Source organism: Dermacentor albipictus, chromosome 3, assembly GCF_038994185.2.
Source record: "Dermacentor albipictus isolate Rhodes 1998 colony chromosome 3, USDA_Dalb.pri_finalv2, whole genome shotgun sequence".
Taxonomy (NCBI): domain Eukaryota; kingdom Metazoa; phylum Arthropoda; class Arachnida; order Ixodida; family Ixodidae; genus Dermacentor; species Dermacentor albipictus.
The window spans coordinates 14944281-14960616 of NC_091823.1; the positions used below are offsets into that span (position 1 = coordinate 14944281).

The 16336-nt window shown below is 41.7% G+C and overlaps 1 protein-coding gene across 2 annotated transcripts in view; it reads left to right on the forward strand.

The window, feature by feature from the left end:
* Scgbeta (sarcoglycan beta) overlaps positions 1-13607 on the forward strand; it is a 30533-nt gene extending 16926 nt beyond the window's left edge. For both annotated transcript variants that reach the window (XM_065451058.2, XM_065451060.2), the window contains exons 4-6: positions 6987-7211; positions 9592-9726; positions 13138-13607. In XM_065451058.2, the coding sequence (XP_065307130.2) occupies positions 6987-7211; positions 9592-9726; positions 13138-13347 (570 nt within the window). In that variant the 3' untranslated portion in view covers positions 13348-13607. The remainder of the gene's footprint in view (positions 1-6986; positions 7212-9591; positions 9727-13137) is intronic.
* Positions 13608-16336: the final 2729 nt, after the last annotated feature.

Genomic DNA, 16336 nt, shown 5'->3' on the forward strand with positions numbered 1-16336 from the left:
CTAGAACCTGAACATGTAATGTCAGCTCACAAGCATCTCTGAAGCACACTTATCTGTTAATATGAGGGACGTTCCGAAAGTAAGTTTCATCATTTATTTTCACACGGAAACTTTATTTAAAGAAATTTTAAAAATACTCCATGGCATCATAAACTATGCGCCTTGCCCTCTTTTTCCACATAGTTGCCACCGACATTGAGACATTGAACCACTCTAGTAAAACTCGGTACCCTGTGATACAATATATTGTCGCACAGCCTGCTCCACCTCAGCATTGTTTTGGAAGTGACTTCCCGAGAGTGCGGCTTTCAGTGCAGGGAATAGGTGTGCATTCATATCGGATAACAGCACGCACTTCACTTGGCGACCACGTTGTCAGCACACGTCTTTCTGCCATCATGATTTGTACTCGAATAAACTCTGGCATGCCAGCCTGCTGCTACTCTCTTCTTCGGCACTCTGCACATGCGTCATTACTCCTCTGCTAACACTCCTTTCATCGTTGAACCCGCAATTGGCGTAGATTCTTATGGCGATTGTTTGTTTCACCTGGTGTACCATCTTCTCTTAAAAAAAATTACGAAACTTACTTTCAGAACGTCCCTTGTAGATTGGCGAAATATATGTACCAGGTTCTTTGATGTATTTTTTTTTTTATTTAGCCACTCACTCAAGCGCCACCGAGTGTTTGCCCATCTTTGACCAATCCTAAAGAATGGGCATTTCCTGCTACGATTCTTACATAAAACCTGGACACATAATATCAGCTCACAGATATCTCTAAAACTCGCCAATCTGTTAATAGAATGGTGAATTATATTCCACAGATACTTCGATTCACTTTACTTTCTTTGATTTAGCCATTTGGATTGTTGCATTGTGGGTCTGCCCACTCTTGGCCAATCCTCCAGAATGGCTATGTCTAAGTCGACTAGGCGTCCCGATTTAGGCAGGCCATGTTTATCACCATGGTCCCACTTTTTCACAGCTTACATGTGGAATGGTGTTTTGTCCCGCTTTGACCTCTTCATACCCCAAGTTGAGCTGGAGTACTGGCCCTGTGGGTCTGAATCAGCTGTTAAATTTCTCTGGTGTGGTGCCACATTCTAAACGACTCGAGAGGCAGCCAGAAAATCGAGACAATGCTGTAGGTGAAGCAGCAGCACCGGTGGGGCTATGTTATAGCAGTTTGGAAATGCTTGATTGATAAAAGGCACTTTTGCTCATGAAAGTACCATTGGGATCAGTCACGTGAAGGCAAGCGAACAGTTCACTTTTCGAACAGCTACACGATCGCACCCATCATAGAACACATGACCACTTATAGTTTGTAAGTCACTGTCCATGCCGCACTGTCCATGAAGGCGCACTGTCCATGCCGCCTTCAAGCCATCTTGCTTGTCACTTGTGTGTTGTTGGAAGCACATGGAATAATACGAAAGTGCAAGTGGAATTTTACTGACGAGCTTGGAAGATAATTTTTCTTGACAAGAATTAAACTTGGAATAAATGTTAAATTTCCTTCGGTGATTGATGTTTATCTAATAAATGAAGACCAATGGCATCATATCGTTGTAGCTGTTGTGGTGGTTATGGATCATTGCTCCAAGTTGGCATCCTGAACGAAGAGCAGAGTGAGAAATGATGCACACTCACTGCCATTCTACTTTCCACTTCTGAGTGTTCATGCTGTTGGCCACTGTTCTGAGTTGCTGCTCGTGGCCACTAAGCGTTTTCATTGCACTTGGTGTTTACAAGCCAGCATATGCTCGCATTCTGCATCACCCTTCACGGTGTAGCAATGACGTTCGTGTTCTGCTCTATGCTTCTTTTAGACCCCTGCCTCTTTCATGCTGAATGCATGTTTCTGTCCAATTTTGTTGACATGTTTTGATGTATTGCAACTGAGCCCCACACTCAGCTGTTTCCATTGTCAACTTCTTCACTTCTTTCATGTCAGCCAGGTTTAAAAAAATCAACATGAACATGAGCTTCTTACTTTCCTCTGGTTGTGGGGTGAGGGGCACCATGCCACAAGAAACTGAAAGCCACGACTAGTGTTCCTGTATATGCTCCCACAATGAGCAGAGTTGCGCATAGGTCTGGTTTATGATCCAGCTCTGCAGTGGAGCCACTCCTCGCGAGCGCTGAAGGCAAATGCCGCGCTCGCGCATTTCCATTAGCTTTTCCATTCCATTCCAATGTTCCATTAGCTTTTTTGTCTGCTGGTCGCGAGCTATATGCGGCAACTGTACGCAAGCGCTGAGCAAGATGACACTCTTTAATGCAGGCCAAGCTTGAACGATTGGCATAGCCGGAGAGGTGCCAACCCCCCAAAATATTTAGTTTGTGTGTACATCATTTATAACATTATTAAAACCGCTAGATGTGAGGATTGACAGAAAATGACTGCGAATATTGCAAACTAATAACATATCTATGTTCAGGTCACCGTTCAGAAACGGTACATACTTATTATGTGATGCAAATTCTAACGTTCTCTAAAAAAATTAAGAAAGGCATGACAACGAGTGTTTTGGGGCTGGTAAACCACAGATATAACCATGGAGCCATTTTGTGCAGTTAATATTTCATCATTATCATCTCAGACAGAGAACTCCTCTAAAATTTGCACTTCGTGAGTGCGACTAACCAACAGTAACATACCGCCACTCCGCCTTTGCGGATGGTACAAATGGGTACAAAAGTTTTGATAACCAGCACACGTAAATAGAATAATGTGTTGCGTGTGCCATGTTTCTGAGACCATTATAGCACCATAATGAACACCAGTAGAATCAGTGAGTGAATCCATATCATCATGCTTATTTTCCAATGATCATGCATTCAGGTGAAAGAAGGCTAGGCTACTTTTGTTCCGAAGTGTTTTTAGGTTTTCCGGTGCAACAGCCATTGTGGCACAGCTACAATAACCGACATAACGAGCGCGGAGTTCTATCAGAGGGTAAACAGAAGTCGGAAAAGATGACGTTATGTCTGATCCTGCACTATAAGTGGTTATGTTATAAGTTGACTCTACTGTACTAGTTAAAGGCCAACTGCAACGAAATTTTTGACACAGTAAGCCTAGTTTAAAATAGCATAGATGTAGCAGAGCCTCTGGGCATAATTTGACATTATAAAGACGAGTGGAAACATTGTGAAAAGCTTGCAAAAATGGCCATTTTTTTTTATATTGAAACTGAAAAAAACTCTGCCATTACTACTCGCCAGAAGTGACGCTTGACCCAGAGCGTGCCACTTCTCGGTATGACATCCAAAGTAAGGTGGCATGCTGAGACTTGTGTCATAGTGACAGCCGGGAGCTACTTAGGTGCTGTTTAGAGGCTGCTAACAAGAAAACTATGCAATTACCAGCCCTGCAGCTTTGCCAAGATTGCTTTAGAAGTATATACTATGTATAAAAATTTAGCCAAAGTAAAATTTCGTTGGATTTGCCCTATGAAATGTGGTGCCTGTGTATGAACTATAGATATATATGTAATACAGTCTACTGCCATCAATTCGACCCTGATAGGCCCAATAAAGTTGCCCGAATTATCCGGCAGGCCAGATTAAACAAGATCCATAAAAAAATGACAAAACACCACTGATTCTTTTGGCAATAGTTGCTCAATTCTAACACGCCCCCGAATCAAACGCGCCCACTTTCTACATGTCCAAAGTTGTAAACTAACGCAGAAATCACACTGAAGCTCCTAGTAAAGTACGAATCTAACACACACAATTTTTTAGCTAGAAAAATTGGTGCCCAATGTCCACTGATTTCCTAAAGTCCGCTTCGCCACATGATAATTTTTAATGTTTTCTTTGCCGCAATATGTTAAGTTATTGGGTAAAGTATATGAACGTTGTGAAGGTGGTTTTGCTCTCGTCTTCCTTTACACTGCACAGGCGATTTCCGCCCTTCTTTTTTTTTTTTTTTAAGATGGTGCGCGTTAGAATTGGTAACTAGCGTAATCAAACATTGTGAGTTACGTTTATTGCTTGAAAGTCTTCCGAGGGTGGGCCAAAAATAGACATTCAACAAAAGATGGTGTGTTCAACGCCTTCACTGTCCCCTAAGCTCAGTCAAGACAGACACTGGACCTCTTCGATTTTCCACTTCTGGGTACCTGCGGGCTGCCGGAACCAGCCAGAGCGTCTTCGTTTTTCTCGGGTATCAAATTCAGCACTTAGAGTTCACAAGCACAATGTGAGGTTGCCTTTTTCACGATCACCCTCTTTTTAAACAAAGGCCTTCCCCTCACCCATTTCGAACCTTCCAGCAGCTGCTATATTTTGCCATTTAGCAGGTTCCTATAGACTGCTGCTTTGGTTCATAGCTGACATCAGTCTAGAAGGGTGTTTGGATCAGGTTCGAGGCAAGTTGAGTATTGCAAACTAATGAAGAGTAGTGAGCCTTCGGGTCCCACTAATTTCAATTGGCTTGAACACTCAACTTACTCAAAACACGCAAAAATTAAGCCCAGTCCGCACATAGCCTACACCTGCTGCGCCTCACAGGGGATGCAAGCCAGAGCTGGCACACTTCTCTCCAGCGTTGCTTGCGGTTGCTCCTGGCTAGACACCTTGACAGACATTGATAAAGCTTAAAAATGTGCAATTTGTATTTGTCTACTAACCCTGCAGGACAAAGGCAGTTAGCCCCACAGCATAGCATGACCAGACTGAAGAGTGCGAGCGCACTTTTCAGCGTACTCTTTAGCTTGCCAGGCACATAGCATGCACACTGCAGTTAGGGTGGCCACTGCAGTTGGGCATAGTTGAGAGGACGTTGAGAAGGAATGAGAAAGATAAATGTTTTTTTGTTCATGATACCTACACTCGTAAGAAGTCTAATTGAAAAATTATTTTGGTAATATATTCCTGGGACAGGCAATACTTGTCCCAAGGCATTTTTGATGGCTCAAAGAAAGGTTGTTCAGGGCTTCCTTAAAGGCCAACATCAGTCAATCATCAAATAACTTAAAACTTGTTAAGGAATCGAGAAACATAGTACATGTTATAAGATCTGCACCATGCTGCTGACGATGCTGTTGTGCGAAGTCAGATTTTACAGATTTCGCTTTCTTTCAGCTGAAGTCACCTCTGAAGATTTCAGGGTAAATTTATGTACCCTTCACAATACAGTAAGACTCTCTATAGCAAGAAATTAACTGGCCTGAGCCATCTTCTGCTACACCCAGCGACATCGGAGATAAGCACTTTAGATAAGGAAATTTAAATATATTGTGTTGTGTTTGTGTAGATATTTGTGTTGTTTCCTTGTTGCAACTTAATGGTTGTCTCACACAAAGGAACTAACCTCGTCTTCCAGAGTTCACTTGACTCTAAAGACATATCCGAAGTGGATTTCTACCGCTATCTAGGCATTCTCATAAACAGTAAATTGTCCTGGCCCGACCATATTTCAAAACTTGTAACAGATGCCTTAAGGTTACATTGTTACCTAAAGAGAGTCTGAGAACACTATCCCTCTCTCCTCCTTCAATTAGAAAAATAGCATACAAAACGTTCCTTAGGAGCCAACGAATTTGTTTCCCCTGTATGGAGTCCCTACCAGGAGAACCTCATTAGATTTCTTTAGTCAGTTAAATATTGTGCTGCCCAGTTTATATCATCCAGATATGATAACTATCTCGGCGTTTCTAATATTAAATAATCTCTTGAGCTAACCCCTTTAGCAGTTAAATTAATCGCACGACTATGCCTGTTTCACAAGTTATATTCCAACTCTTCTCATCTGCATGGCACACTGCTATTTCTGCCCTTTTGAACTTCTCATCGCCTATTTGATTCCAAAAGCATTCAACGTCTTCATGGTACAACACTTGCATTCAATAAATCATTCTTTCCTACAGCCATCAACGAATGGAAGTCTTCCCAAAGCTACCATTCTTAAGCATGATCTATCTAAATTTTGGGAGTCCTTAACTGCTCTTCTTTTGATATCCCTTATGTAAAGCACTGTTTGATTAATGTCTTGCATATTCTCTATTTTATTTTTGCTACTGCTGTTATAGATGCATACATTGTCAGGTAAAAATGATTGTACTTTTGTTCTTTATTATGCAGCTTTTGTATTTCCTTGTCGGGTTGACTGTCATCAGATCATTCTTCTTTTACATATTCTTCTAATGTCTTTCTTTCCCCCATTTGCTCCTGCTTCTTTATATATTGGCAGTTTCTGTTTGCTTTAGTTTCCCACTCCTGCTATTACTATACCCAATATTAACGTTAGAAATGTTGTTCTTTGTTGTATTCACCTTTTATTTAATTATTTGAAAAGTGGCTGCCATTCTGTCAGTTATTGCATTAGTTTTGTGACATGTCTTTTTTATTTCTTGTCATCCCTCTTAGTAATAACCTGTAAAGGGCCCCTAAGGGTAAAATAAATCATGATGATGATGATGATGGTGGGATGTAGCATCAGTCCACTGCTCTTAGAAACAGTCCCCTCTCAGCAGTGCCGCTAGCTCAGCGTTGTTAACTTAACTTCAGATTACTTGAAGAGAAGGCTTGGGCTTTGATGCATGCTTTCTCGTACCATTTGTTGAAAGTCACATAGGAAGGCATACTGAGTGTTGGAAGCTGAGTGTTGGATCCATCAGTGAAATGCTAAGGAGAGCAGTGGCAGCATGGAACATCTGCTTGCAAAGGGTGGTTGCATGACATCATGCTCTCTCCTGGCTTCTCTGAGACCACAAATGTTTTGTTGGTAACTTAGTAAGTGAATGTTTGCTGCAGTTTGTACTGCCTGTAAAGCTACAGGCTTTGCTATTAGTATGCTCATCATTGAGCCTTGAGGTAGCCCTTAGCTGTCAGCATGACTGCCAAGTTATTATCCGAGTTATTACTCAGACCTTGGCTCTACAGTGATTAACAATATATAAATGAAATGTAATGAAGTATTTTTCTTCTGCAAAATTATTGACTGCTATATTTACACCTTTGTAATGCAGGTTGTTGTGCGGACTTCAGTGGATAAGCAAGCTAGTCGGCAGATGTCTGACATTGCTGGGCCAAGCTTGGAAGTTGGCCCTGACTGGACAGTAGTGAGCAATGTCAAGGAATTTAGAGTCCGCAGCCCAACCACAGGCCGCACAATCTTCTCAACTGAATATCAGGGTTTCCAACTTCCTAAGGGTATTCCAAATCTCAGTGTCAAAGAAGCCCATGTGTCACGGGTAAGAGCAGCTCTTTTCTCTTTCCACCTGTGCTAGCAGTTTTATTTGCATCATTTACTTGGTTGGCAAGCAGTGGACCTGGTATCAGATCTTTAGATAGTGTGGGATTTCAGCCATCGTAACATGATACATCATTTCAAGCCACATCCCGTAAAACTGTCACTGTAAACTTAGCTGCTCCACATTCTTGCCTGGTAACGAGTCTGTCCCTCCAGTAACGCTAAGGAGCTTTAGAAATAAGACACCTAAAGTTAGGCAGAGCAATCTGCAGTGCTTTCGAAAGAATGCAAGAGGTGAGTACAAAAGAATGCAAGTGGGGTATGCAGTTTTGGGTATTGAAGGCTGCTTGGTTATGCTATTTCTAAACCTTCTGGTCTTCTGCAACAGAATCGTTCAGCAGGGAGGTTGCAGGAATGTTAAAGTGTTTTCTGTTGTCTTAGCCAAAGAGTAAATAAGCATGTGGGGCAGACTTTCATAGATAAGTCTTTCTCTTTGTAGGATGCAGTGACCACAGTTGCGAATGTTGCCTGAACCAATATTTGCAAGTCTCAGATATCAGGCTCTAGAATTTAATTCAAATCTTAAAACAGGGATTCTTCAATTCGTGTATGAATTTGTGAGTATTTCACACCCCTAATCTTCAGAAAGCCATTCGAGCTAACATTAACATGAAGTTTACTTGACATGAATACTTTACTTAATGCGTCGAAAACAGTACATAGTGATTGATGGGCAGCAGTCCGATTCTCTTTCAGTAACCTCTGGCATGCCTCAAGGCAGCGTGCTTGGCCCACTACTATTTCTTATTTATTGTAACAACATAGTTGATGCAATAAATGTCCCTGTTAATGTTTGTCTGCTTGCTAATGACTGTATCCTTTTTAATGATTTTAATACAGTGAATGATCAACTATCACTTAATTTAGCCTTAAACAACATTCTTGATTGATGCAACAAGTGGGGTATGAAACTCAACTCTGATAAATCTGTGTTTCTGTGTATAACAAACAAATAAGTACCGCTGAAATTTTCGCATTCTATTGGCAACGACCCCGTGCCGAAGTGAGAGAGTACATGTATCCTGAAATTACAATTACTAACAACCGAAATTGGCATAGCCACATTGCTCACACCGCCTCTTCTGCTTTTAGAAACTATGTCTACTTTGCCATAGACTTAAACATGCATCTCATAAAGTGAAATCATTAGTCTATACCACTTTAATTCAACCCAGATTGGAATATTCATGCATTATTTGTGACCCATTTACCAAAACCAACATTAATACACTTGAAAAGATACAGAGAAAAGCCATACGTTTTATTTTTTTCAAGTATGGTCGAGAGGAGTGAGTCTGTAACTGAATTATTGCACACTAATGGTTTCCACACACTTTAGATGAGGCAAAAAATAATGACTGAAGTTCCTTTACTCCTTAATAAACCTTGAATTTTCTTTAGATCCTGGTCTATACATAACTCTTTCTGCATCTAGGAAAACCTGTCATTCCCATCCCCTCACTCTCTCCCCTTACGTTGCCAGTACAAACCTCTAATTTTTCTTTCATTCCTCGAACTATAAAAGAATGGAACCTCATACCTTTCCATCATCTCAACTCCCCTGAATCAATTCAGATTCACATTATTAGCATTTCCTAAGTAACATTGCTGTTTTGTTCTATTTTGTTTGCTTTAAGTTTATATTTTGCAATGCTACCTTTTTTACATGTATTTATTTTATTTTGTGTGTTACCTTGCCCCCCCCCCCTTGCTGGGGCCACACGGCCTGCAGTATAATGTAAAAACAATGACAAATGATTTTTCAATGGAAATAGACTCATTAAGGGTCTCCTATGGTAATTAGTGCAATTTTGTCACGTGAGCTTAATTACTTGAGGCTGACATGCACAGAAATCAGTGTGGTGTTTACTAATTAACAAAGTTGCGCTTATAAAGTTTGAACTTACCTATTCACCTTAGGGCACATGTCCCAGTTGCAGAATTGCAGTCGAGCAGTAATGAAGTCATATTCTTTTAGCGGAAAGGCTGTGCTTAGCACCATTTCAAGAACCAAATCTGTGATGAAACGCATTGATGTTTCAGTAAATATGTACTGCTCACAACTGCATTTCTCACCAATGATAGTGAAATTTAGGCATGTTACTGTTTTGTTGTTGGAATTTGGCAGATATGGTATGCAGCTTACTTTCGTTAATTCAAGCTTGACGAGACTGAGTTCAGAACACTAGTTCAGTGCTTCGGGGGTTATGAATATGCACTAAAAATAACTGCAAGCCATAATTTGTAAAACTAAGTGTTCCTCTTGGTGGTCTTGGTGCCCATGTTTTTCTTACACCTGACAAATTGAACATCTTTTCTAGCTCACCAGTGCCAAGCGTGACCCATTGATCATTTCATCTCCTTACCAAATCCTACTCAAAGGCAATGGAGGACTGGATATGGAAGGACACAACATCACTTGGTCAGCAGGACACAACATCTTTCTTAGGAGTGTGGTACGGTGGATTACATGCATTTGTTTAGAGCTGTTTGAAAATCTGGAGCCCTTTCCAATGGCACCGACCATAGCATTTGCACATGTGCCAATGTGCAATATATGCGTGCATACCACTGCCACTAAAAAGAAAAATGAGGTCATGCAGCACTATCTAAACCTGTGTGCATTGTGTTAAAATGCTGATATAGCTGTTAAACCATGCGCATGTACACTCATGTTTATTTATTTATTTATTTACTCATAGTCAAATATACTACTTTCAGGGCTCTAATGACTGTTGCAGAATGGAGTCGTTAAAACATTCTTGCAACTGCAGTGAACATCAAAATGCAATTAAGAAAAAAAAACAATGCAACATTGTATATTTCTTGAGCATTATATGAGAGGAAGTCAAAATGTAAAGGGACTTCTGCAATTTCTTGCAGTGGAGTTTGGTAACATTGATAGTATCCAGTGCTAAATTAGTGTCGCCGGCAACACTTCTATGCAACGTGTCACTCTTATTCCCACGTTGGTCATTAGAGTGTAACGGACCGTTGAAAATCTGCATTAAGGAGGAAATGAGGGCAGTGATTTGCTTTTTGTTTGCGTAAGGTGTTAAACCTGCGGGAATTATTTGTTGAATGCAAGCGCAGTATGGTGACAGTTGTTTATCGTGAAGCAACGTCTACGAACGGATCGAGTGTTTCAAACAGGAAAGAACTTCTTTATTTGACAAGGAAAGATCGGGCAGGCAATCGACGTCAACGACTGAGGACAATTTGAAGGTTGTAGAGGGTGTGGTGATGGAAAACAGGAATCACAGTGGATGAAATCACCAGTACTTTACATATCAGTCATGGTTCAGGGTATTCCATCTTACATGACAGGCTAAATTTCCGGAAAGTGTGTGCAAAGTGGGTCCTGAAATAATTGTCAGCGCAGCATAAGGCACAAAGGTTGGACATCTCTCGTAAACATTTGGCCTGTTATCGTCGCGAGGAAGATAGATTTTTACAGCAAATTTTTACTGTAACTGAAACTTGAGTACATCATCATGAACTGAAAAGTAAGGCTGCAAGCGTGGTTTGGAAGCGCTGATCATCACGAGAAGTTGAAAAATTTAAACGTCAACCATCAGCTGGTAAGATTATGCTAACACTATTCTGAGACATGGAAGGTGTAGTAGCTGTTCATTTCACCCCCAAGAGGCGAAACTGTGAACAGTGAGAACTATTGTGATGCATTGCGAACTAAACTGAAACCCGCAATCAGATCCAAACATTGTGGAAAACTGCGAAAAGGTGTCATCCTGCAGCAAGATAACGCTCAGCCGCATTCTGCCAAATGGACGGCCGAAACGATAAAGGAGTAGGGATTCGAATTGCTGGAACACCTGCCATATAGTCCAGACCTGACTCTAAGCAATATTCATATGTTTGGACGATTCAAGGAAGCACTCAGGGGAAGAAGATTTGCAACCGGTGCAGAAGTAATTGATGTGGTGCAAAATTGATTACAGGTGCAACCGAAAAACTTTTTTTCCAAGAGAATAAAAAAACTTGTGAAACATTAGGCAAAGTGCGTTGAAGTGCAGGGAGCTATGTAGAAAAATTATATTTGTTTCATTTTTCTAACATTAGAATAAATGTACTTTTTCTCAAAAGTTCCTTTACTTCGACTTCCCCTCGTACATCAGTACATTGGTGTGCAGGAGAAAACAGGGAAGCAATACATTCAAGTGCAAAGAAAATTCCATTGTTATAGCCAGTAATTGTTATATAACTGGGTTGCATGAAAAGAAACCCCAAGAAAAACAGGGAGCCATCAAAACATTTTAGCTAGAAAGAAGTACAGTGAGCCTACTTATAGCATAATACTCTGTATGTGAGAAAATACTCTTGACATCCGTGAAGTCGCACTGACGTATCAGTGGTAGAGTCCTGATGCGAAATTAAAGAATTGCAGTCGAAACTCGCGATAACGAAATGCTCGCAACAACGAAACATTTTCGTATCCCCGGCGAACGCCCTTAGGATTCAATGAATTTCATACCTCTCAGCAACGAAATGTCGCTCTACTGCAATCCCGCATCAACGAAATTTGGCGGAACATATATCTGCATACTGCCTACTCGAGTAAGGCTAGCAGGCTCCAAAATGTTCTCAAATGTGATTATTCTGCACTGAAATTGCGTAAAATACCAACACATTACACTTGTGTGGGCACTGCCATTTTTTATCATGAAAACAACCAAGCACCGGAAGCGATCAGTAAGCTGGAAACATGTCAAGGCCGCCATCATGTTTGTTGGTCACTATTGAAGCAGCATGCATGTTGCTACCCATGTGTGACAACAGTTTTTGCATGCCTACTAGGTGAGATCGTCGATCGGTGTTTGAAACACGCATTCAGTTTGCGTTCCCCATGGCTGACGACTCAGCGAGGCTTAGGCCAATCGTGTGAGGCGAAACTGAACGCAAACTGAATGTGCTTTTTGAAAAACAATCGCGGATCGCAGCAATGCACTGCGTAATGTGCACCTCGGTGAGAAAAATGCAGCAACATTAAGGAAATCCACATCCCACCGGCATGGAATTGTTTATGGCACCTGAGATGGCAGTCGCAGCATATGGAGTGTCACGCATAGGGCCGTGATTGAGCAATCATCCGGGGATACGCATCCCTTGCTTCAAGAACGCTGGTTTTGGTGCCACCCAACAAGCATCACGTGCGGATGCGGCGCCGGACGTAGATTTGCGCGAAAGGGCCGTTATCTCAATCGTTTGCCTTCTGGTGCACGGGATACAATCACTTTTGTACTCGGCACTGGATGCGTCGGCACCTACGGGCAACAGCGTGTGCTGGAGAAATGGTGCTCCATGCGCTGTTGCTCTGCGTCTGGTGCCGAGTTACACAAGATCTCATAAAAGTGATCATATCTCCGAAAGCAATTGACCGAGAATATTACTACGGCAGTACTGCCACTGCTTGGGCACGCATGCGGCGCACTTTGTACTGTCGGCAATGTGGTTCTATATCCTCGAGCGAAGCTTGCTATGTAGGCTAACAGAATTTTACAGTAAAGTTCTGTTCTGCGATGCATTATCTATCTGTGCTGTCTCTTTTCACAACAGCGAAATTCTCGCGAATCTTTTCGCATTCCCCGCCAATTTCGTTATTGCGAGGTTCAACTGTATGTTTTTCATTGTCTCTTTTAATAATCAACTTATAATCACAAAATTAACGACAACCTAGTTTTCATGAAATACTTGATCAGTCTAACCTGATCAAGTTTTATCTTTAGCATTCATTTAAAAAAAAGAAGCCAGGTGGGTAAAATTAATCTGGAGTCCTTCACTACGGATTCCCTCACAACCCAGTGTTTAGTTTTGAGACATTAAAGCTCATAATTTCTTTCATTGTGCAGAACCAGAGCCTTACTCTGGACGGCAGCAACGGCATCCGTATCCTAGCTGCTGGTTTGCCACGCTCCGAGAACCCTTCAAGCGATGCCTTGTACTGGTACAAGCTCTGTGTGTGCATGCCTTCTGGCCGCATCTTCCGCGTACCAGTTCGGGAGCAAGGTTTTGGATGTGGAGACGTGAGGTTTCCAGAGAGCGTCAACCCCTGTACCTAGGTGCTACTGTGCGGCATCCTACTCATTATCTCCACATTTCTAAGCTAGTCATAACAGATATCTTTAGTTTTGAACCAGTAGGTTTGCTGAGGTCATGATTGTCAATTTTCTTGTTTGTATCTTACAATTGTCATTGCTTTGGATGTAATGTAGAAATTACCCTTGCCACGCTAAATGTCTTTTTTTTTTCTTTACAGAAATTTGAATGACTTTACATGTTAAACGACTTTTGTTATTGTAATATAAATTGTATTATTTTCTCTTGTCTCTTATCAATTTTTGTATGTTGTAGTTTTGAGTTGCAGAGAGGCATGGCCACAGAAAATGTCTTGTGTTAAGCTGTACATTTCTTGCAACAAAAGTATTATGTTGCTTTTGATGCTTTCGGTATCCCCTACGTGATATGCAATTATTAGTGCTGTGAGGAGAGAAAATTGCTGAGATGAAGGTGGCAAAGCATTTTGCATCGAGACGTGTACACATGAGAGCGGCCAAACTCCTACTCACAACCATCAGATGCCCCACAAATTCTAAACCTAGGGGAGCCAGATTTCTGCTTCATTTCTACCTACTGCCATCGGAAAAAGTCAGTTTTCTGGGAAGCTTGCGCCACATAGTAACAAAGCATTCACACCAAAATGATAAAGTTACTGCCACTTACCCGCAGCACCCAGTGAATGAAAGAAAATCCTTGAGCAAGTAAGACTGTCGATAGTATATGCTATTGGTGAAAACGTTAGCACACATTAACCCTCCCTTGGCGCAGGTAGGGTTAATGTGTGTGCATCATTTTTTTTTCACAACTCAAGTCTGTTAAGTGAATCGCACTGCCCAAGGATGTATTCATGAATATGTGTAATGGCATGTGTGTTTGGAGACAATTTTCGTTTTGCAGCTTAGCATGAAGGTTGGATTCCCAGCCAATACAGCTGCATTTACATATGTATTTATAGATTTAGGTGCTGTGCTCATTGGAAAACAGCAGGTGGCAAAAATTAATTCATGTCCTTCCATTAGAGCATCCCCCATAGCCTGCGGTGTGAAGCCCTTCCACTTTAATACTTTGGTCCATCAAAACTGCCAAAACACGGGGCTCTTAACTGGGTCCTTTCCAGCTGTTGTGTGCAGTGTACTAAGTTTAAGCATTCAAACAGTTTCATATGCATTTGCATTACCATTTCTTCATCTACAAAAGAGCCCCAAAGGCTGCTTCTGTGTTAACCTAACTTTTGCGTCCCTCTCCTGTTACTAGCCGACCAATATGGGGATCTTTATTCAGTCCTGAGGCTGTACTGTTGACTTATCGCTTGCTGTGCCAGTTGATTAGCTAATAAGCCAACAAAAGCAGATGTGAAGATGTTATGCCTACTGTCATTGTTTTTTGTGTCGTGCGTTTCTCATGTGCATTGACAGAATGCTTGTCGCTCTACTGGGGCTTCTTACTGGGCTTAACATCATGCAAAAGAAATTCCCGAGAGTTGTCAGTTGAGGCTACAACTTATTGTGAAATTTCCTCTGAAAGATGAAGAACTGGAGCTATCACACAAACACTGAGAAATGGAGCACTGGGGTTGCGTTTTGTAGCAATCCATTTCATTTTCCTTTTTTTTTTCACCCCCATTGTCATTAGCTTGGACACTGCCATTATCACCTGGATTGGCCAGTCAGCTAGACAGATGACAAAACAGGAATGGAAAATGAAGTGCATTGCTAGAAAATATAACCTCAGGTTCTCGTGACTTGGGAGTGTGTTATCAGAGGGCCTGATGTGCTACAGTCCCACAGATGTCACAGTTCTGACATGTTGCATTTCTATCTCATTCTCCCTGTTAGTGTCATTACTATTAGGGACATTGTGCTCTTATGCTATTATCAATTTGCTTAGAAGGTCAATTCAGGTGCAGAGCAGCTGTCAAACGTAGGGTGTGCAAATAGCAATTTTTGAGACCAAATCGAATACAGATCGAATAGTGCTAGAAGGAAGTCTAATAGAATATTGATAGCTAAACAAATAGTTCTTGAATAAACAATGGTCATTTTCTCCATTAATGTTAAGCAAGGTTCATATCCTAGCATTCATAATGTTATCAAGCTTCTGTCTTAAAGGGCCCCTCACCAGGCCCCGTAGCAAATTTTGAATATACGCTGGAAGTTGTTACATGCCCTCTAGTGAGCGTCCTGCCTCAAAAGCTTTTCAAATTGGCTCATTAATAGCTGAGATAGAAATATTTCAGTGCCGTGAACCCATGATTTCAGAAGGCAAGCTCCACTGCATAGCGACACACTCTGTCCACTTGCCCCGTCTAGCCTCTGCAAGCGAAATTCCTTCCCTCCGTTCTCCCATACTGGACCTCGAGGGTCGCATGACGCATACATCATGGGCCCTGCTTTCATTTTTTTTCTCCTCATTTTTTTTTTCCCGGCGCTGCGCACTTCCGTTAACGGCGCTGCACGCGAGCTGTTGTGATGTCTCAGTTCACGCAGCGCACAATTTTGTGTGCTGTGATCAAGGACACATGACTAGCGGTATAATTCAGTGCTACACGAATACTGAAGCAGAACAAGTGGATCACGGAGCATGATCACGCGCTGGAACATGGTAGAAAATGGCATAGTTTCGGTGCCTGCGCACATGACTGCACGACCTCTCTCTTGCTTCGGTGCGAAGTAAAACAAAATACAAAGACATTCCGTTTGTGTGTTTTATTATTTATCTAAATTTCAGTTCGTCAATTCAAGCAACAGATCACAAAAATAACAGACGTTGCCTTGAATCATTCTCGAAGTCGCATGTCGCCACGAGCGACGTCACTCTGTGGACACGACTGTCCGGCTTGGAGCACGGCCGTCGCGAGGGAAAGGGAAAACGGCATTTGGATTGAAGTTTCTGACCTTTCCGCAGCACGTAGCAATGTAATCCTTTGCAAACACGATAGTTACAGCGCATTGTATGCTCTGCGCTTGTCAGCTCAAAATGGCCAGACCTGGT